At 40.2% G+C, this 22,001-nt stretch overlaps 1 protein-coding gene across 2 annotated transcripts in view; it reads left to right on the forward strand.

Moving 5' to 3' along the window:
* The window catches only part of LOC118389075 (echinoderm microtubule-associated protein-like 6), a 60,120-nt gene extending 38,347 nt beyond the window's left edge, over window positions 1-21,773 (forward strand). For both annotated transcript variants that reach the window (XM_052527406.1, XM_035778800.2), the window contains 9 exons: window positions 5-162; window positions 1,048-1,162; window positions 1,752-1,940; window positions 2,766-2,938; window positions 9,387-9,549; window positions 13,805-13,908; window positions 17,046-17,199; window positions 17,339-17,439; window positions 17,819-21,773. In XM_052527406.1, coding sequence (XP_052383366.1) covers window positions 5-162; window positions 1,048-1,162; window positions 1,752-1,940; window positions 2,766-2,938; window positions 9,387-9,549; window positions 13,805-13,908; window positions 17,046-17,199; window positions 17,339-17,439; window positions 17,819-17,843 — 1,182 coding nt within the window. In that variant the 3' untranslated portion in view covers window positions 17,844-21,773. The remainder of the gene's footprint in view (window positions 1-4; window positions 163-1,047; window positions 1,163-1,751; window positions 1,941-2,765; window positions 2,939-9,386; window positions 9,550-13,804; window positions 13,909-17,045; window positions 17,200-17,338; window positions 17,440-17,818) is intronic.
* Window positions 21,774-22,001: the final 228 nt, after the last annotated feature.

Here is a 22,001-nt window from a genome sequence, read left to right on the forward strand (position 1 = left end):
ACAGAATAACCTCACCTTTACCGGTGCCATAAATGGTGATGTGTATGTGTGGCGAGAGCACTTTCTGGTACGGGTGGTGGCCAAAGCACATACGGGGCCTGTTTTCACCATGTACACCACACTTAGGGATGGCCTCATCGTGACTGGAGGGAAGGAGAGGCCGTGAGTACTCTGACTTTTGACTTTCTTGATTCTTGCTTCACAGTTTACATAACATGTGAGCGAGACATGGGTTACCTGGTACAGGATATAAAATAAAACATTCGATTTTTTACACTGTATTGTTTAAAGTTAAATTGATTGTTAAAAAAGTGCAGTGCAGCGATTGATGATGCATAGACAAATAAAGGAGATCAGGTTCATTTGCTATTCTTCACTCATCTAAAAACATGATCTCAAACGATGCATAAAGCAAGAAGTCGTGTGATCATGAAGTGTGATGCAATGTAAAAGGAAAACAGTAACATATGTTTTTTTTTTAAGCTGTGTGTGCGTGTGGTCGTTCTATTCAAATGAATTCCTTTTTTAAACACATTTAGACATGCATAGATCCACCAGACTCGACATGACTAGGGAAGGACTTATTGCACAACAGTCAAAACAGCAAAAGACGACTAAAGAAAAAAACGTACATAAAACTCGACAAACATTAACAACATCACACTTGCTCAGACACACGTCGCCACCGTATCAGAACTTATCCATTTTTGTTCGATGTTTTATTTATTTCTGATATTGTTTCTTATCTATTCATACAACCAACAGCCATTGGTTTCAGCCACCATTTGTTTCCAAAACTCTGGCCCATATGGCTTCAGACTGTAGCTCCATTTTTTCCGATATTTGATTCTTCCCTTCAAGTTAATTCTATTCAACATACTGTACTTTACTCCACCCAAAGAGGCAATTATTAATTGTATTAATCCTTGAGTGACAAGTGAACAACAACATGACAACAGGAAGAACATAACACAACATATAGCATACAGTACATGACATAAACTCACACACAGTAAATTTGTTTTGATTTGTGTGTGTTCTTAACAGGACTAAGGAGGGCGGAGCAGTTAAATTGTGGGACCAGGAGATGAAGCGCTGTAGGGCGTTCCAGCTGGAGACTGGGCAGACAGTGGAGAATGTTCGGTCCGTGTGCCGGGGGAAGGTAGGGTCCTGTGTTCTTCCCACTTCTACGAACTATCAATGTCTGCTTTGTGATACTTGATTGCTGAACTGGATCCCTATAATCTGACTATAGACACTCATATAGGGGTGAATCCTATCTTCTACTTGTCTAATTTTCACTTTGTCATGCAATGTCAACGGGAGACTAATTGAAAATTCGATTTCATTAGGATTTGTCCCGTAGAGAGGATTGGATAGATATTAGATGGTAATAGCTTAATCTTGACTTCTAATTGGCTGGGTGGAAATGTAGCAATGAAGTAGGGGCAATTCTGAAGCAATTCTGAAGAAGAGTTGCTTTTGTTTCCCTAATGTGCTTTGGGAAGGAATTTTACTAAAACATTGTGCACAGTAAAATATGTACACTTTCTTAATTTTATCCTGGAACATGCTAGCATACATTTATTATATGCACTTTAACATTACTATTCTCTTTAATATAGTTTATACTGAGTATCTGTAGGTATTATCATGATTGATTGTACTGTAAATTGAGAAATACTATAATACCACGTTCATTCAAGGAATAACCCCACGTTTCTTTTTTTAATTCCACCTTTTTAATCCAGGGTAAAATCCTTGTGGGAACTAAAGATGGTGAGATCATTGAGGTGGGCGAAAAGAATGCCGCCTCCAACACCATGATCAACGGACACACACAGGGGCGAATCTGGGGACTAGCTACTCACCCCTCAAAAGACATGTTCATTTCTGCCAGCGATGACGGCACCATCCGCATATGGGACCTGGCAGATAAGGTGAGTGAGACGGATGGAGAACCGTTTTTGCCTTTTAGGCCTGAAATGCATGTTTGATGCAGCGGTGTGTTGGTGTGGGGAGTAATGTTAACCCTGTGTTTGCCATTGTTGTTCTGAATCCACTGCCCCTCGTCAAGTTCGCCACCCCCACACCCCTACCCCCGTCCGTTGGTCTGCCCTGCACTGTAGGCTATTGATGGATTTTTATTGATCTCAGATTCTCAGTTTGTCAGTGTCAAAGGCTGTCATTTAGATCATTTGTGTGGTATTAGAAAATATTTTTCCAAAGTCTCCAGTCATGTAAAATGACGTAGAATTGCATGAAATGCGTTTAGAAAAGGGATTTTTTCCCCCAGATCTTAGGCTACTAATAATGGTCCCCATTTTTGCAACTTATTTAAGCGCCTCTACATTACTCTATGCCACCACGCAAATATGATGATACGCATGCAATGCTTTATTATTCAAAAGATTATCTGGTACCACAGAGCTGCCCAGGTCTCCCACCTCCCGATTTACAAATAAAGCATTGAACACAGATAGTCTAGACTCTAGCTACTGTAACCACCATATGCTAAAATATCCACACAAGCCACTAGCCAGCCTGCCATACATCATGAGTAAGAACATTATTAATATTAGGCTATATTATAAGGTTATTATTTGAGAGCATTGAAGATAAATCATAATCAATTATGACAATCGTGTCTTTAGGAGGCACTGTAACAAGTTTGCTCTGATTTTTCTTTTTTTTTTGAGCAGAAAAGACTATGCATGGCCCTGCTCCTTGGTACTGTTACTGTCTTTTTGTTCTTTCACTCCTAGAAACTTCTAAACAAAGTCAGCTTAGGCCACCCAGCCAAATGCACAGCCTACAGCCCCAATGGAGAGATGGTGTCCATAGGCATGGAGAACGGAGAGTTTATCATCCTCCTGGTCAACTCCTTAACAGTGTGGGGCAAGAAGAGAGATCGGAGTGTGGCCATCCAAGACATTCGGTGAGCCCAACCTAGGACCCTTATATTTCAAGGTGGTTGAGGAGATGGGTTGTATTTGAGTAATTTTATTCTTTAAAAAAATCTGGATCGAAACAAAAATAAACTATGACAAGACCGGAAATGTACACTGAGTGTACAAAACATCAGGAACGGCTTCCTAATATTGAGTTGCTCCATTTTGCCATTAGAACAGTATGGACTATACAAGGTTTCAAAAGCGTTCCACAGGGATGCTGGCCCATGTTGAGTCTAACGCTTACCACAGTTGTCAAGTTGGCTGGATGTCCTTTGGGTGGTGGAACATTCTTGATACACACGAGAAACTTGTCAAAGACTCCAGTCCCCCAAGTCATAGACTGTTCTCTCTGCTACCGCACGGCAAGCGGTACCGGAGCACCAAGTCTAGGTCCAAAAGTCTCGGTCTATCCCCAAGCCATAAGACTGCTGAACAATTAATCAAATGGCCACCCGGACTATTTACATTGACACCCCCCCCTTTTGATTTTACACTGCTGATACTTGCTGTTTATTATCTATGCAAAGTCATTTTTTATTTTAGTTTATTTAGTCAATATTTTCTTAATTGTAGTCCTTGAACTGCATTGTTGTTTAAGGGCCTGTAAGTAAGTATTTCACAGTAAGGTCTACCTACACTTGTATTCGGTGCATGTGACAATTTAAAAAAATTTGATTTGAAATGTTGAGCGTGAAAAACCCAGCAGCATTGCAGTTCTTGACACATTCAAACCAGGGTGCCTGGCAACTACCATCCCCCGTTGAAAGGCACTTAAATATTTTGTCTTTCCCATTCACCCTCTGAATCGCACACATACACAATCCATGTCTCAATTATCTCAAGGCTTAAAAATCTGACTTTGACCTGTCCCCTCCCCTTCATCTACAGTGATTTGAAGTGGATTTAACAAGTGTCATCAGTAAGGGATCATAGCTTTCACCTGGATTCACCTGGTCGTGGAAAGAGCAGAGTTTTGTACACTCATTGTTTTTAAATAAAATTGAACCATAATAGTATTGATCAATTTGTCAAAATATTGTGGGGATGGAGTTTGGAAAGTTGCAGGTTAAGGTTGTGCTGAAGCCATAGTTTGGTTCTCTAGCCACTCTGTTGTTGGTAATTGTCTGGTCACCAGTTTAGTTCCATTTATATGAGGCAAATTGTATTATGAAAACATTATGTTTCGCTTAAAAATGTCAAACCTTGAATACTACAGATATTCACGGGTTGCATGTTTCGTCACAATATTGTTTTGAACATTCCTTTTGTACTGATGCCCGACTGAGCATTCTACTCAATGCATCGTCAATGAGCACAGATTAAGATTTCATCAAAAGTGCATTACAGTGGCCTGGAAATACAACTAAATTCAACAGGAAGCAAATAATTAGTAGGAAAAACTTTTGTCATCATTTTGATGTCACCTGATTGACTTTAGATAGAGTAAAATGTTAGCTAGCTAGCTAAAATAGATGGGAGGCCACCGGATTTTAGCAAGCTAACATTAGCATTGCTAGTTATTTTTGACAAACCTTGCGAACTAATGACAACATTGACAACTGTCTAAAGTAAATTTGACCACATGATGACGCTGGCATAGTTGTTTCCTACTAAATATTTGACTTCTTTAGCAATGTCATTGTATTTCCAGGCACTATAGTGTAATTTAGACAACAGTAGTTAGCCTCCCTCCAGAATGACTGGGTTTTCACCAATATAGGGCCTATGTACCCCTATGGCGCCACCGGTAGAGGGCGGCTTGAGAATGTTCATAACAATGGCATGGCGTGACTGAGGTGCAACCTAATGAATACAGTGCCTTCAGAAAGTATTCACACCCCTGGACTTTTTCCACATTTTCTTACAAAGTGGGATTAAAATGGATTTCATTGTAATGTTTTGGTCAACGATTTACACAAAATACTCTAGATTCAGTGGAAGAAAAATGTATGGAAAATAAAACACGAATACACTGCTCAAAAAAATAAAGGGAACACTAAAATAACACATGCTAGATTTGAATGAATGAAATATTCTTATTAAATACTTTTTTTCTTTACATAGTTGAATGTGCTGACAACAAAATCACACCAAAATTATCAATGGAAATCAAATTTATCAACCCATGAAGGTCTGGATTTGGAGTCACACTCAAAATTAAAGTTGAAAACCACACTACAGGCTGATCCAACTTCGATGTAATGTCCTTAAAACAAGTCAAAATGAGGCTCAGTAGTGTGTGTGGCCTCCACGTGCCTGTAGACCTCCCTACAGTGCATGCTCCTGATGAGGTGGCGGATGGTGTCCTGAGGGATCTCCTCCCAGAACTGGACTAAAGCATCCGCCAACTCCTGGACAGTCTGTGGTGCAGTCTGTTGGTGGATGGAGCGAGACATGATGTCCCAGATGTGCTCAATTGGATTCAGGTCTGGGGAACGGGCGGGCCAGTCCATAGCATCAATGCCTTCCTCTTGCAGGAACTGCTGACACACTCCAGCCACATGAGGTCGAGCATTGTCTTGCATTAGGAGGAACCCAGGGCCAACCGCACCAGAATATGGTCTCACAAGGGGTCTGGGGATCTCATCTCGGTACCTAATGGCAGTCAGGCTACCTCTGGCGAGCACATGGAGGGCTGTGCGGCCCCCAAAAGAAATGCCACCAAAGAAATGCCACCCCACCGCCAAACCGGTCATGCTGGAGGATGTTGCAGGCAGCAGAACGTTCTCCACGGCGTCTCCAGACTCTGTCACGTCTGTCACATGTGCTCAGTGTGAACCTGCTTTCATCTGTGAAGAGCACAGGGCGCCAGTGGCGAATTTACCAATCTTGGTGTTCTCTGGCAAATGCCATACTTCCTGCACGGTGTTGGGCTGTAAGCACAACCCCCACCTGTGGACGTCGGGCCCTCATACCACCCTCATGGAGTCTGTTTCTGACCGTTTGAGCAGACACATGCACATTTGTGGCCTGCTGGAGGTCATTTTGCAGGGTTCTGGCAGTGTTCCTCCTTGCACAAAGGCGGAGGTAGGGGTCCTGCTGCTGGGTTGTTGCCCTCCTACGGCCTCCTCCACATCTCCTGATGTACTGGCATGTCTCCTGGTAGCGCCTCCATGCTCTGGACACTACGTTGACAGACACAGCAAACCTTCTTGCCACAGCTCACATTGATGTGCCATCCTGGATGAGCTGCACTACCTGAGCCACTTGTGTGGGTTGTAGACTCCGTCTCATGCTACCACTAAAGTGAAAGCACCGCCAGCATTCAAAAGTGACCAAAACATCAGCCAGGAAGCATAGGAACTGAGAAGTGGTCTGTGGTCACCACCTGCAGAACCACTCCTTTATTGGGGGGTGTCTTGCTAATTGTCTATAATTTCCACCTGTTGTCTATTCCATTTGCACAACATCATGTGTAATGTATTGTCAATCAGTATTGCTTCCTAAGTGGACAGTTTGATTTCACAGAAGTGTGATTGACTTGGAGTTACATTGTGTTGTTTAACCTGTTAAGTCGACCCTCTACTTTTTCGAACATTCTGTTAAAAATCGCGCAACATTTCAGCGCCCTGCTACTCAGGCCAGGAATATAGTATATGCATATGATTAGTATGTGTGGATAGAAAATACTAAGACATTTATAAAACTGGTTAAATCACGGCTGTGACTATAACATAACGTGCGTTTCATCGAAAAGTGCAGGAAAATCTGATCACTGAAAATGGAAATAAATATCCTTGCGCTACTTCCAGGAATTGTTCAAAGTGAACTGAATTAAATGAGGCCGATGTTGCAGTGCCTACAGCTTCCACACGTTGTCTAGAGTCTTGTCATTTGATTCAGCTTTGATTCTTGGTCAAACTGAATCAAGGGAACCGATTCCCTCCGGTCTCCGACCGGATGTTTTGGTCGAGCTCTCTCCAGACATTTTTTAGAATTTTTTAGACACCTATAGAATTGACATCGCCTCCTGATGAATTTTATCGCTTATTAACGTGTACTAATACCTAAAGTTGCATTACAAAAGTATTTTGAAGTGTTTTGTGAAAGTTTATCGTCGACTTTTTGAATTTTAAAAAATGACGTTACGTTATGAAACGCTATTTTTTTCCGTTTATCACACAGTCTTCATAGATCGATATCTAGGCTATATATGGACCGATTTAGGTAAGGAATGTTTTATATTTTATTTGTGCGGTTTGTGTAGCGACGACTATGCTAATTATTTTGTTTACGTCCCCTGCGGGTCTTTTGGGGTGTTACATGCTATCAGATAATAGCTTCTCATGCTTTCGCCGAAAAGCATTTTAAAAATCTGACTTGTTGCCTGGATTCACAACGAGTGTAGCTTTAATTCAATACCCTGCATGTGTATTTTAATGAACGTTTGAGTTTTAACTAATACTATTAGCATTTAGCGTAGCGCATTTGCATTTCCAGAGCTCTAGATGGGACGCCTGCGTGCCAGGTAGGAGCAAGAGGTGTTCCATTTATTTTTTTGAGCAGTATATATTTTGATTAGATAAGTATTCAACCCCCTCAAGTCAATACATGTTAGAATCACTTTTGGCAGTGATTACAGCCGTGAGTCTTTCTGGGTAAGTCTCTATGAGCTTTGTAAACCTAGATTGTATAATATTGGTTATTTTCAAGTCTTGCCATATACAGTGGGGCAAAAAAGTATTTAGTCAGCCACCAATTGTGCAAGTTCTCCCACTTAAAAAGATGAGAGAGGCCTGTAATTTTCATCATAGGTACACATCAACTATGACAGACAAAATTAGAAAAAAAATCCAGAAAATCACATTGTAGGATTTTTAATGAATTTATTTGCAAATTATGGTGGAAAATAAGTATTTGGTCAATAACAAAAGTGTATCTCAATACTTTGTTATATACCCTTTGTTTCCAATGACAGAGGTCAAACGTTTTCTCTAAGTCTTCACAAGGTTTTCACACACTGTTGCTGGTATTTTGGCCGATTCCTCCATGCAGATCTCCTCTAGAGCAGTGATGTTTTGGGGCTGTTGCTGGGCAACACGGACTTTCAATTCCCTCCAAAGATTTTCTATGGGGTTGAGATCTGGAGACTGGCTGGGCCACTCCAGGACCCTGAAATGCTTCTTACGAAGCCATTCCTTTATTGCCCGGGCGGTGTGTTTGGGATCATTGTCATGCTGAAAGACCCAGCCATGTTTCATCTTCAATGCCCTTGCTGATGGAAGGAGATTTTCACTCAAAATCTCACGATCCATGGCCCCATTCATTCTTCCCTTTACACGGATTAGTCGTCCTGGTCCCTTTGCAGAAAAACAGCCCCAAAGCATAATGTTTCCACCCCCATGCTTCACAGTAGGTATGGTGTTCTTTGGATGCGTCCCCCTCCAATGTTAAGTTTGGAATTTTAGATGACGGCTTTCCTCCTGTTTCGCTCGCAGGACTCGAGGGAAGGTCTTCCCTTGTTCGTTTCGATGTATCTGTTCCTTTTTCAAGCATATCAGAATACTGATAAATAAATAGTTCCAGATTCCCTATATTATCCAGAATGCTTTGCTTTGTAGTTATCAGCTAATCCTCAATTTTTGTTATTAATTCATAGGACAAAGTGTGCCTACCATGCTGCCACCTGTCACGTCATCATCCTCTAGAGCCCCCTGACTAGTTGTTTTGATACAGCATCCAAAGTGTAATTAATAACTTCACCATGCAAAGGTACATTCAATGTCTGCTTTTTTTTAACCCGTCTACCAATACATGCCCTTCTTCATACGGCAATGGAAAACCTCCCTGATCTTTGCTTTTGATTCTGTGCATGAAATTCAATGCTTAACCTTACAAATAATTTTATGTGTGGGGTACAGAGATGGGGTAGACATAAAAAAAACATATTAAACACCATTATTGAACACAGAGTGAGCCCATGCAACTTATTGTCTGACTTGTTCAGAACATTTTTACTCCTGAAGTTATTTAGGCTTTGCCACAACAAAGGGGTTGAATACTTAGTGACTGAAGACATTTCAGCTTTTAGTTTTCTATTAATTTGTACAAATCTCTAAAAAATATAATTCCACTTTGACATTATGGGGTTTTGTGTGTAGATCAGTGACAAAAAAAATCTAAATTGAATTAATTTTAAATTTGGGATGTAACAACAAAATGTGGAAAAAGTCAAAGGGTGTGAATACTTTCTGAAGGCACTGTATCATAGAACGCAAGTACTTATTGCATTTGAAAATGTCAATGAATGCATTTGCTCCATTGTTTGCCTTTTTATTTGGAGTCCCATTCTTTAATCTCCCACTCTTTATGCACATTTGTTGATTTTTTTCTCCATTGAGCTTGCTTTTTTGCCCAGGACTAGGCTTAATCTATGTCCGGGAAACTGGCCCATAAAGTATGGGATTAATCAGGTCATTCTTTGTTATAAAGATTCAGCCCGGACAACCGTCTGCTAGCAGTGGGCTCTGTGGACAACGCGGTGGACTTCTACGACCTTACTCTGGGTCCTTCACTCAACCGTATTGGCTACTGCAAGGACATTGCTGGATTTGTCATCCAGATGGACTTTTCGGCTGACAGCAAGTACATCGAGGTAAGACGGGATAATATTTTCATGCTTAAATATTTGCAGAGAAAAAAAGAGACATAATTGATCAAATGGAAAGAGCACTCCTCAATCTATGTTTCTGTGCACTGCGACCCATCACATTAGTTGTTGTAAACTAAGAGGTGGAAAATTACTATTACTAGTCTGTTCAACATTTGTTTTGTATCGTCTGAGATTCCTAAAGATTGGAAAGCTGCCACGGCCATCCCCCTCTTCAAAGGGGGAGACACTCTAGACACAAACTGCTACAGACCTATATCTACCCTACCCTGCCTTTCCAAGGTCCTCGAAAGCCAAGTTAACAACCATTTTGAATTCCATCGTACCTTCTCCGCTATGCAATCTGGTTCCCGAGCTGGTCACGGGTGTACCTCAGCCACGCTCAAGGTCTTAAATGACATCATAACCACCATCGATAAAAAACGGTACTGTGCAGCTGTCTTCATCGACCTGGCCAAGGCTTTAGACTCTGTCAATCACCCCATTCTTATCGGCAGACTCAACAGAATTGGTTTCTCTGTAAACTCTCCTTCCAGACTTGTATTAAGCATCTCCAATCCAAAAGTACATCTAGAATCGGCTTCCTATTTCACAATAAAGCCTCCTTCATTCATGCCCTCGTAAAACTGATTATCCTGCCTATCCTTGACTTCGGCAATGTCATTTACAAAATAGCCTCCAACACTCTACTCAGCAAATTGGATGCAGTCTATCACAGTGCCATCTGTTCGTCACCAAAGCCCCATATATTACCCACCACTGCGACCTGTATGCTCTCGTTGGCTGGTTCTCGCTACATATCTGCCGCCAAACCCAATGGCTCCAGGTCATCTATAAGTCTTTGCTAGGGAAAGTTCTGCCTTATCTCAGCTCACTGGTCACCATAGCAACACCCACCCGTAGCACGCGCTACAGCAGGTATATTTCACTGGTCATCCCCATAGCCAACACCTTCTTTGGTCGCCTTTCCTTCCAGTTCTCTGCTGCCAATGACTGGAACTCATTTAAAAAATCACTGAAGTTGGAGACTTTTATCTCCCTCACTAACTTCAAGCATCAGCTGTCAGAGCAGCTTACCGACCTCTGCAGCTGTACACAGCCCATCTGTAAATAGCCCATGCAACCTACTACCTACCTCATCCCCATCATTGTTTTTTCTGCTCTTTTGCACACCAATATTTCTACTTGCACATCCTCATCTGCACATCTATCACTCCAGTGTTAATTGCTAAATTGTAATTACTTTGCCACTATGGCCTATTTATTGCCTTACCTCCTTGCTACATTTACACACACTGTATACAGATTTTCTATTGTGTTATTGACTGTACGTTTGTTTATCCCATGTGTAACTCTGTTTTGTTGTTTTTGTCGCACTGCTTTGCTTTATCTTGGCCAGGTCGCAGTTGTAAATGAGAACTTGTTCTCAACTGGTCTACCTGGTTAAATAAAGGTGTACATTGCCTTTGGAAAGTATTCAGAACCCTTGACTTTTTCCACATTTTGTTACGTTACAGCCTTATTCTAAAAATGTTTTTTTTTTAAATCCTCAGCCATCTACACCCAATACCTCATAATGACAAAGCGAAAACAGGTTTAGAAATTATGCAAATCTATTTGCAAATAAAAAAACAATACCTTATTTACATAAGTATTCAGGCCCTTTGCTATGAGACTCAAAATTGAGCTCGGTTGCATCCTGTTTCCATTGATCATCCTTGAGATGTTTCTACAACTTAATTGGAGTCCACCTGTGGTAAATTCAATTGATTTGACATGATTTTGAAAGGCACACCCCTGTCTATATAATGTCCCACAGTTGACAGAGCATGTCAGAGCGAAAACCAAGCCATGAGTTCAAAGGAATTGTCCATAGAGCTCCGAGTATTGTGTCGAGGGGCAGGTCGGGGGAATGGTACCACATTTTTTATCTTACCCTTATTTTTACCAGGTAAGTTGATTCTCATTTACAGCAACGACCTGGGGAATAGTTTCAGGGAGATGAGGGGGGATGAATGAGCAAACTGTAAACTGGGGATGATCAGTTGGCCATGATGGTATGAAGGCCAGATTGGGAATTTATCCAGGACACCGGGGTTAACACCCATACTCTTAGGGACACCAGTTTAACGTCCCATCCGAAAGACAGCACCCTACACAGGGCAATGCCCCAATCATTGCGCTGGGGCAATAGGATATTTATTTTTTTACCAATTGGTAGTTACATTCTTGTTCCATCACAGCACCTCCCCTACGGACTCGAGAGAGAGCGAGAGAGAGAGAGAGAGAGAGAGGCGAAGGTCGAGAGCCATGCGTCCTCCGAAACACTACCCTGTCAACCCGCACTGCTTCTTGACACACTGCTCGCTTAACCTGGAAGCAAAACACCGTTCCAACTGGCAACCGAAGTCCGATTGCGGGCTTCCAGCCTGCCACAAGGAGTCGCTAGAGCGCGATAGGACAAGGAAATCCCAGCCGGTCAAACCCTCCCCTAACCCGGAAGATGCTGGGCCAATTGTGCGCTGCCTCGTGGGTCTCCCTGTCATGGCCGCTGCGCCACTTGGGAGGCCCCAGGTCCTTCCTAGAGCTGGCCGCCCAGACAAACTGAGCAATCGGGAGAAGAGCCTTGGTCAGAGAGGTGACCAAGAACCCAATGGTCAATCTGACAGAGCTCCAGAGTTCCTCTGTGGAGATGTGACAACTATCTCTTCAGCACTCCACCAATCAGGCCTTTATGGTTGAGTGGCCAGATGTAAGTCAATTCTCAGTAAAATGCACATGACAGCTCACTTGGAGTTTGCCAAAAGTCACCTAAAGGACTTCCAGACTCTGTGAAACAAGATTCTCTGGTCTGATGAAACCAAGATTGAACTTTTTGGCCTGAATGCCAAGTGTCACATCTGGAGGAGCCCTGGCACCATCCCTACGGTGAAACATGGGGGTGGCAGCATCAGCTCAGGGACGGGGAGACTAGTCAGGATCGAGGCAAAGATGAACGGAGCAAAGTACAGAGAGATCTTTGATGAAAACCTGCCAGAGTGATTAGGACCTCAGACTGGGGCAAAGGTTCACAATCCAACAGGACAACGACCATAAGCACACAGCCAAGACAACGCAGCATTGGCTTCAGGACAAGTCTCTGAATGTCCTTAAGTGGCCCAGTCAGAGCCCGGACTTCAACCCAATTAAACATCTCTGGAGAGACCTGAAAACAGTTGTGCAGCGACGCTCCCTATCCAACCTGACAGAGCTTGAGAGGATCTGCAGATAAGAATGGGAGAATCTCTCCAAATACAGGTGTGCCAAGCTTGCAGCATCATACCCAAGAAGACCCGAGGCTGTAATCGCTGCCAAAGGTGCTTCAACAAAGTACTCTCAAAGTACTGAGTAAAGGGTCTCAATTTTTTATTTTTTTATATAAATTAGCAAACATTTCTAAAAACCTGTTTTTGCTTTGTCATTTATGGGTTATTGTGTGTAGATTGGAAGAGAAAAACGAGTTAATCTATTTTAGAATAAGGCTGTAACGTCACAAAATGTGGGAAAAGTCAATGGGTCTGAATACTTTCAGAATGTATTGTACCTAACATTATTATATAACATTATTATATTATTATATATTATATTATATATTATATATATTCTAACATGGAGTTAATTGAATTATGTGGTAATAAATGTTTTACTCACCCGAAGCTATTACGTTATCTGTTCAACAGCTTTATTATGTTATCTGGCAAGTTATTATTAAAGAGGCAATCTGCGTTTCAAACAACAATAAAGCAGTAACCCGCCACTTTCTAAGTAAACAGCGGAAGGATGGGGCTTGAGAAATGTAACCACTCAAATTCATAGACGGAGCTATGGATGCAAGGATGGGCCATTTATGAGATCAAAACGATAGCTAAAGCCTTTACTGTGTTTCATTACAATGACATTATTTACCAACAGTGGAGTGAAACAAGCTTATATTTTGGGTTGTGTTGGACTAAGACTGCTGAACTAAGCTCATGAGCCATTTATATTCTTCAAGAATCAATGGCTGAACGTCGTTCATTTTTAAAGTCTAAAAATGGATGTGTCAATCCCAGATTGCCCCTTTTAACTGGTTTAATTTGATTATTATTATGAAAAAGTTATATTACTGAAAGTTATTACATTAACCTGTGTTAATACGTTATCCATTGTTACAACCCCTCTTCACCTCACAGTAGCTGAATTGCGTGGGATGTCATTACAGGTATCCACAGGTACGTACAGTCGGCAGGTCCATGAGGTTCCATCAGGAAAGATGGTAGCTGAGCAATCTGTTATTGAAAGGATCACCTGGGCCACCTGGACAAGGTAAGATGCTTCATGATCTAAAACAGGTAAATTACAGTTGTAATATGTTCATATTTATGTTCTAAAACAGCTTGCACAGAACGGTCCCACAACATTCCCTAAAGGTTCTCATTTGGTGATTTGAAAAATAACTTTTACACAATGTTCAGGGAACTAAAAAGGTGTTCTTCAGACCGGCGTTAGGATAAAATGACTACGGGGGCAGTTGAAATCGGCGATGGAGCACCATTTTTTTTAGGTTCTTGCATTGAAATTATATTGAATTCTGCTTATATTACACTATACAACAATACATTTAAGTTCAAATGCTTTTGACTAAGAAGTGACAGGTTGATGTGAAAATATCTGCTGCGCTCTATCAGCCCCATGTATAGCACCCTACAAACTAAAACAAGATTTGATAAAAAAACAACCAGCAACATTGTTTTCTTACCTTTTCTGAAGAGCCACAGTGTCCTTAAAAACAGCCTATAACTAATTACAAAAACACTTCATTGTGTTTCGAAAAATAGAGCCTATTGTTATAGCCTTTTGTTTGATTGTTTTTTACTTTCCTAAAACAAAAATTGTCCACCTCATGGTTCAGCTGTCAGAGATTTGAGCACTAAATACATCAGGGCATTGCATGCATCGGCCAATTGGCGTAAGTATTAAAAAAGAGAATGGCTCTCCAGTGGCACAGCGGTCTAAGGGGTTTGATCCCAGGCAAGGTCACAACCGGCTGTGACCGGGAGTTCCTTAGGGCGTTGCACAATTGGCCCAGCGTTGTCCGTGTTAGGGGAGGGTTTGGCCGGGGGGGCTTTACTTGGCTCATCGTGCTCTAGCGACTCCTTGTGGCGGGCCGGGTGCCTGCAGGCTGACCACGATCGTCAGCTGACGGTATTTCCTCCAATACATGGGTGTAGCTGGCTTCCGGGTTAAGGGAGCGGGTGTTAAGAAGCACGGCTTGGGGGGCGGTCATGTTTCATGGGACGCATGACGAGACCTTCGCCTCTCCCAAGCCTGTTGAGGAGTTGCATTGAAGAGACAAGATCATAATTGATATCACGAAATTGGGGAGAAAAAGGGGGTAAAAATTACACAAAGAGAATCAGAGTGGGGGAGGCGGCATGCTACGACACAGACATTAATTTCTTATTATTGTCTGCTATACAGATATAGGCTTACAGAAGGAGGCTAATTCGTACATTTTCTAATTCGAACATTGTTTGAGGATAAGCATTATATTGTTTGATTATAGCAGAAACTCAGGTAGGCCTAAAACATTCATCCACACCCCAGTTCAGCTGTCGGTCATTTAAAGACCATATGCCTGCAGTATATTAGGCTAATAGCCACACCAAACCTTTGCAAAAGTTTCTAATCTTTATAAGAGTAATATCAAAAGTAATTCAAGCCATTGTTTCTAGGGGAAAACGAGCAGGATATTATATTGCGGCTTAACAGAATGAAAAAAACAACACTTGTGAACTGATTTAAACCTTCACAAAATTTTGAACAGGCTATACTGCAGCAATTACCAAGAAAGGCTAGTGTCTAACGTACCCAACAAATGACAGAAATAGGCTAATGATATTTATTTTATGATAGGCCTACTTATAATCTTCAACTAAATACAGAGCACACAATTAAAAAGACAGATCAAACTTATTTTAACAAAATTAAACAAAACACATTTTGAATATAAAAAATAACTGGTTTGGATTAATAGATAGGCCTACAATAATAACAATAATAAAACGTTTATAAATATTTAAATATGAAAACATTTATAAATGAATGTTCCAAAATTACATCTTAAAACACTTGTAGCAGGGCTCCAGACGAACATTTCTCCTGGTGGCACTGGTTGGTGACACCAGCCCATGATTTGGTCGCACCAATTTATTTTCAGGCAAAACGCATTAGTACGCCTATCATCTTTTAAAGTAATACTCAGTGATTTACAAAAAATAATGTAATAGACTACTGAGATGGTATTGAAAAAATTCGTTATTTCATAATTTTGTGATTTTTTTTATTCAAAATATTTTAATGTGCAACCTAATCCAGTAATTGTCATGCATTTTGGGTAGACAATTATGCTATTGTTACTGTTAAAATAGTGTTCCTGAATTTTCACATTTTTGGGGGGTTCAGTAAAAATGAGTTTGCATGCATCTTAATGTACTCTAATATCATAGCCTAATTTATTTGGGGCCAATTCACCACCTGAGTATGTAAACTCAAAACACATGAGTTAGATAACAAACTCTAAAGATAATACCACTCATAGTAGCCATCTATTAATCTAACAGTACATTTAATGTCCCAAAAAACTTTGCAGTTGTCGCCTACTGTCCAATGAGACCTATGGCCGCAGTCTGGAGCCTTGCTTTTGTAGGCTTTTCACTATAGGCATAATCTCTAAATGTTGTTGAATTAATTTAAATGAAAAAGGCCTCCTTTCTCTCTCTCTCCTCATTAGCAGGGCATCCCCGGCCAACTTGGCTGGCTACAATTGTATTTATCGGCTTTTCAATTATTTTGTCGGCCAAAAAGACAGCATTTACCAGCTAACGGAAACCCTGTTCCCCAGTGGCTTTCTAAAGCCCGCCTACACCCACTGCAGCGTTCTCTGTTCATTGTGCTGACGCAGCGCAGTGGAGATACAGATTTTGCGGCAGCCTCTCACTCAAATCATTTGAACTGTTTTGCTATTTTTTATATAGGGACATCAAAATTAAACTGATGGGGCGCAAATTTCAACTGAGGGGGCTAAGCCCCCTTTTGCCCCCTCGTGGAGCCGGGTACGGGTTTCTTGCTAGCAGCTTGACACTCTAAAATGTAACATTTTCTACTGCTGTATTTTATTAGTCTGTCATGACGGACCGTTAACGTTTAGCTGACCAGCGCACATGAGTTTTGGTTCTGGGTCTGATATGTATTATATTGATTTGTGCCCAAAGTCATTATCAGTTAAGTACACTGATGATACACATGATTCCATTTGATGACTCAACTTCGATCATTATAATAAATATATAATGCCAGTATTCAACATGTACAGACCACCCCCAATATTATGCCATATATTTTTTTTCAATTAACGTTACGTTTTTAAAGTAAACAACCATTCTTTCTGCTTGCTTTAACAGTGTACTAGGAGATGAGGTGCTGGGGGTGTGGCCGCGAAATGCTGAAAAGGCTGACGTCAATTGTGCTTGCGTCTCTCATGCCGGCCTCAATGTAGTCACCGGGGATGACTTTGGCCTCGTCAAGCTATTTGACTTTCCATGCATAGAAAAATTTGTGAGCATTTTCCTCGTGACTACGAATGTACACCCATATTCTTAGGCTTGAGAATGTGAACGTGTATATTTTCTTCAGTTGAAATACTAATTATTCTACTTATAATAATTTAACTATTTAAGCATCTATCTTTTCATAGGCCAAACACAAGCGCTACTTCGGCCACTCGGCTCATGTGACAAATATTCGTTTCTCCTACGATGACAAATATGTGATCAGTGCAGGCGGCAATGACTGCAGGTAAGTAAAAGACAAATAATTATATGTATGTAACCATGGTTCCCTGAGGGAGGAGAATGAGACAACTTTAAGTATGAGATATCCCAAGATGTCAGATGTAACAAAAGGTTTCCCAAGAGATATAAAGATGTGGCACAATAAGTTTAGACTCCATAACGAGCAATGAGGACAGGGCTATACTAGTAGAACTATCTGGGTAGTGTTCAATAGGTACCCATTTTCCATTCCCCTCCTTCAGGGAACCAATATTACACACTAAAATGGATGGCTTAACTATTTACTCTGTTATGCCGATTGAACCGAATAAAAGGAATGTAATATAAAATTATGAGATTCAAAAATAACGATTACTAATATTACTTTTGTTTCTCGCACACAGTTTGTTTGTATGGAAATGCCTGTGATTAAGTGTCACCAATTCTCACTGGATCTCTTCAGATGCAAAGAAAGGATCCGGATGCCTCAATCTGAGCTGCTGCATGCCTGAAATGCTGCATTTACACATTTGTGAACTAATAATGACCTTGACCAATGCAAATTAGCTCTAAACTGGAATCAAGGAAACAACATTGCTATTGTGATAGAACATACAGTTCTCTAAACGTTGACTGATTGATTGTCATCTGGTGGTACATGGCAATGTCTCAGGGGATACAGTACTTAATATGTTATGAATATAATCCCGTTTGTTAATTCCCGTATTACACTTGAAGTTTTAGGAATAATGAATTGTGATTGTGAAAATTGATTGATTTGCGCAAATAAGTACACGGTATTGATAATAATGAGTGTAAACACTTTTTATTACAGAGACAAATCTCAGTGATATAGAGCAAGTTTCAGAAATGCGATGAGAATCTGTTTCATCGACAGTGTGATATTTTGGAAGTGAAAAATATAGGTTACAAGTATACTGTAAAACATATTAGGCGCATTCACTGAGAGTAATGTAAGGCACAACATTCAAGAGGATATATTTCAGAGGGTCAAATGGTGTTGTACCACCCAAATTTTATGTTCAACTTTTTTTTTCTCCCATGCTTATCACGTGAAATGGCAAGAACCATGGTCAAGTCAATTTGTTATACAAACACGTTCTTCAGCCATTAATGCATGATGTTTAAGTGCCTTTAAGAAATTATTCTCAAATGATCACTTGACATTTTTTATACCGTTCTGGTGCTATAGAACATGTAGTCATAGGGCTTTTATAAAGTTAGTCGTACTGATATGTTATGTATGTTTTTTTCTTATTATTCTTGTACATTGACCAAAACATATTATACTCTTACTTGCAGCTTTTCCTCTTAAAATATATCCAAACGCATGGAACTCAGGAGCCATACAAGGCATTAAAGGGGAACTATAACTAAAAGTCACGACTTGACGTTGTATCCCCTAAAGATACCATTAAGTGGCCATTCCTGCCAATCAACATGTTTCTATATCCATGGTGAATTGTCCAAAATAACCATACCATTAAAAAAAAAAGCATTTAATCCAACTATTATTTTTAGTTGAAATACACTTTTTAGTACTGTGATACAGTTTATTGTACCATTTTCAATGTGCACTTTGTTTTTGTTATTGTATCGACTTTGGCCGGGATTCAATATAAGGTGTGTTATAGAGCAACTCTTTAGTCGACATCGGCAGCGTTTACCATGCTCTCCGCAAATGACTGGGACGTTGCCTTTAAACGGTGCATTGTCAGCTGCACTGCTCTATAATGCACATTGTATTGGATTGAATTGAATGCCATCTTTTATTTCCTAAGAATATGTTTAGTATGCAACATGCCAATCAGAAAAGCAGTCAGTGGGCCTCAATCTTCACATGGACAGAAATGTTGTGTATTTGTTGTTTAGAAAACTAATTTGTAAAACCCATGCTTATCAAACATGCATAAATACCTTAATCTATTTTAAGGGAGAATGTGAGTCAAGGACAAGAATCATTGAAAAACAGAAAGTGAATAATTAGTTGATTATGAGATGACAAGTTTATTTTATTAAATACATATTTGAATTGTTACTGTCCGAATGCATACATGATGCATACATGTCAGTAGTTAGGAACTTAAGTGTTGTCATTTATTAACGAGTTCTAGTTCTCTGAAAAGGCCATTGCGGAAAAACCACATGTGGGTCACCTGAAGTGTTCTAAAAACACGTTTTCATGTGATCACATGTGAAAATGTGATCATGTGACGTGTTCCAAAAACACACATTTTCACATGAGAAATGTCACATATCTATCTACATGTGAAATCATGTTTTTTCTGTAAGGGGGTATTTGTGTGCACCAAAAAAACTAACTGAGCGTTAAAAAAAATCTGCAAACTGAAATGTTCGTGAAACGATATACATTATTAGCCTAAACACAAATTTGTTTTTGATAAATGAGACCCACTTTGTGGAAATGTCTTTTTCTGCTTTTTTGTCTACCTTCATTTTTATGTCCATGCCATTCTTGCTGACATACACACTGCCCCTGACACAACTTTGAGCTGGGTCGTGTACATGAGGAAACACCGCTATGCAACGGAAAACAAACTATTGTTTTTTATTGGACCAGTGCAGGTAGTCCCTCCAAGTTTCAGTCGGCTTTCTTCAGTTTGGTGCTGAATGAACACAACCCTGATGTTCTTTTGGCAATAGAATTGATTAGAAAATGATTTGGCTATCAATGTGATATTGTTGTGCGTGTGTGTGTGTGTTTTAGATTAACTTTGGTACAGTTGTCTACATTGTAGTTTTTGTAATATGTCCAGGTTATTCAATATTTATATAGTAATGTAAAAAGCATGAATTTATTCAGACATTCCAAATCTATGTGGTGACCGGTAATACATTTATGACAAAAGTATGTTTTCAAAATGAAAAAGAACAAGTAAGTGATGGGGGGTGTAGTGCGCCAAGAATCCCCCCAAAGTGGTTTATTTTCATAGAACTGCGCAACCAAATAGTCTGTTCTGTTCATACCTGTACAATGTCTACTGGCCATGGATACTTGCCATCATCTGAAGTTGCTACCCTCCAGGCAGAATTTGATTGAGTCAACATAGTTTCTTCAGTACTCAACATACATCAACATGTCTAGTTGGTTCAATTTTCTAATTCATTCATTCATTTTTCTCTCATTTAAACACACATTTATCTTGTACCAAACCGTATGTTGAACAGACATTTTTGCCTGGCAGGTATCTTTACTTGCCAACTGATTAACAATCATTCATCCAGTTTTGTCTAAGGCCTGGATTCAATCCATGTTGTGGATATATCACAGAAGATCTGCGTTAAAATGTAAAGGTCATTTCTGATTGAGCCGACATATGCAGCGCTTACCGTGAATGCAGCCTCCACGTACACGGCGACATCGCCTTTAAATTTCAATCAAGCTTTAACATGGATTGAATCCAGATCGTCTGCGATACGGATTGAATCTAGCCCTAACTTTGTTTTGGAAACAAGGTCAAACAAACATGGGGGAGTGTTTGACAGGTGTTGCCACTTGTCATTCCATCACTGTAACTAGAGGCGTCATGCAGGCACCCCAAAAATCTGAGTGGCACAAAGTACGTGGGGGGGGGGGGCAGAATTTGACAAGTTGAAGAATGTTGTATTTTCAAACACCTGAAACAGCTTTTTCCTGCAAACCAAAGCCATAATCATTATGCTTAATTATTAATTGCATATCTAAGCATACCTCTTGAGTATCCTCCTGACTGGTGGTTATTTTTTTTAAAGAAACTAAATATCCTTCTCTGCATAAATCTGGGTAAAAGTTTGAAAGGAATGTGAGTCTAATTTATTAGGGGGTTTGCTGCCTTGTTCAGGGGCAGAACGACAGATTCGTTCCTTGTCAGCTCAGGGATTTGAACTTGCAACCTTTCGGTTACTAGTCCAACGCTCTAACCACTAGGCTACGCTGCTGCTTGCTTTTGTAATGTCTGCCAACCTTGCCAGGAGGCATGCTAGCTAAGATAGTTAGACAAGCTAGCTATTCTAACTTGATTGATAGCCCGAATTGGTTAGGTTCCCAATCTCATAACTATCTGGGCTAGCTAAAGCCAACTTCATAAAATTGCTAGGTGGCTGGTAGTATTACAGAGAAACAACAACAAAAAAAGAAACATTTTTTTTGTTGTATTATTTATATATATATTTTTCAATCTGAGGGCATGACGCCTCTGAGTCTAACAATCTGTTATCTAAAACACATCCACTCACATTTGACTGATCAGAATCAAGTATTCAACAAAGCCAATGTATGTAAAAAAAAAAGAAATAACCAATGGTTTCAAAAGTTAATTAAATGAGGTACTGAGTGATCATCTTTGTCTTTCTATTTGTCTTTGTCTTCCAATTATTGTAATTGTCTACCCATATTATTTTTCAGACAGCTACATAGAAACACTTTTGTAAGACTTCACCTTTTTAGGGTGAATGAAAAAACGTTACAACACAATCTCTGTTTAGTGTTATTACAACAGTCCTATGGCATTCTTTATGAGACTGCTTTAAGGTCCTGTTAACAGTTGATGTTATTCTTAAATAACA

Source organism: Oncorhynchus keta, chromosome 10, assembly GCF_023373465.1.
Source record: "Oncorhynchus keta strain PuntledgeMale-10-30-2019 chromosome 10, Oket_V2, whole genome shotgun sequence".
NCBI classification, from domain to species: Eukaryota; Metazoa; Chordata; class Actinopteri; order Salmoniformes; family Salmonidae; genus Oncorhynchus; species Oncorhynchus keta.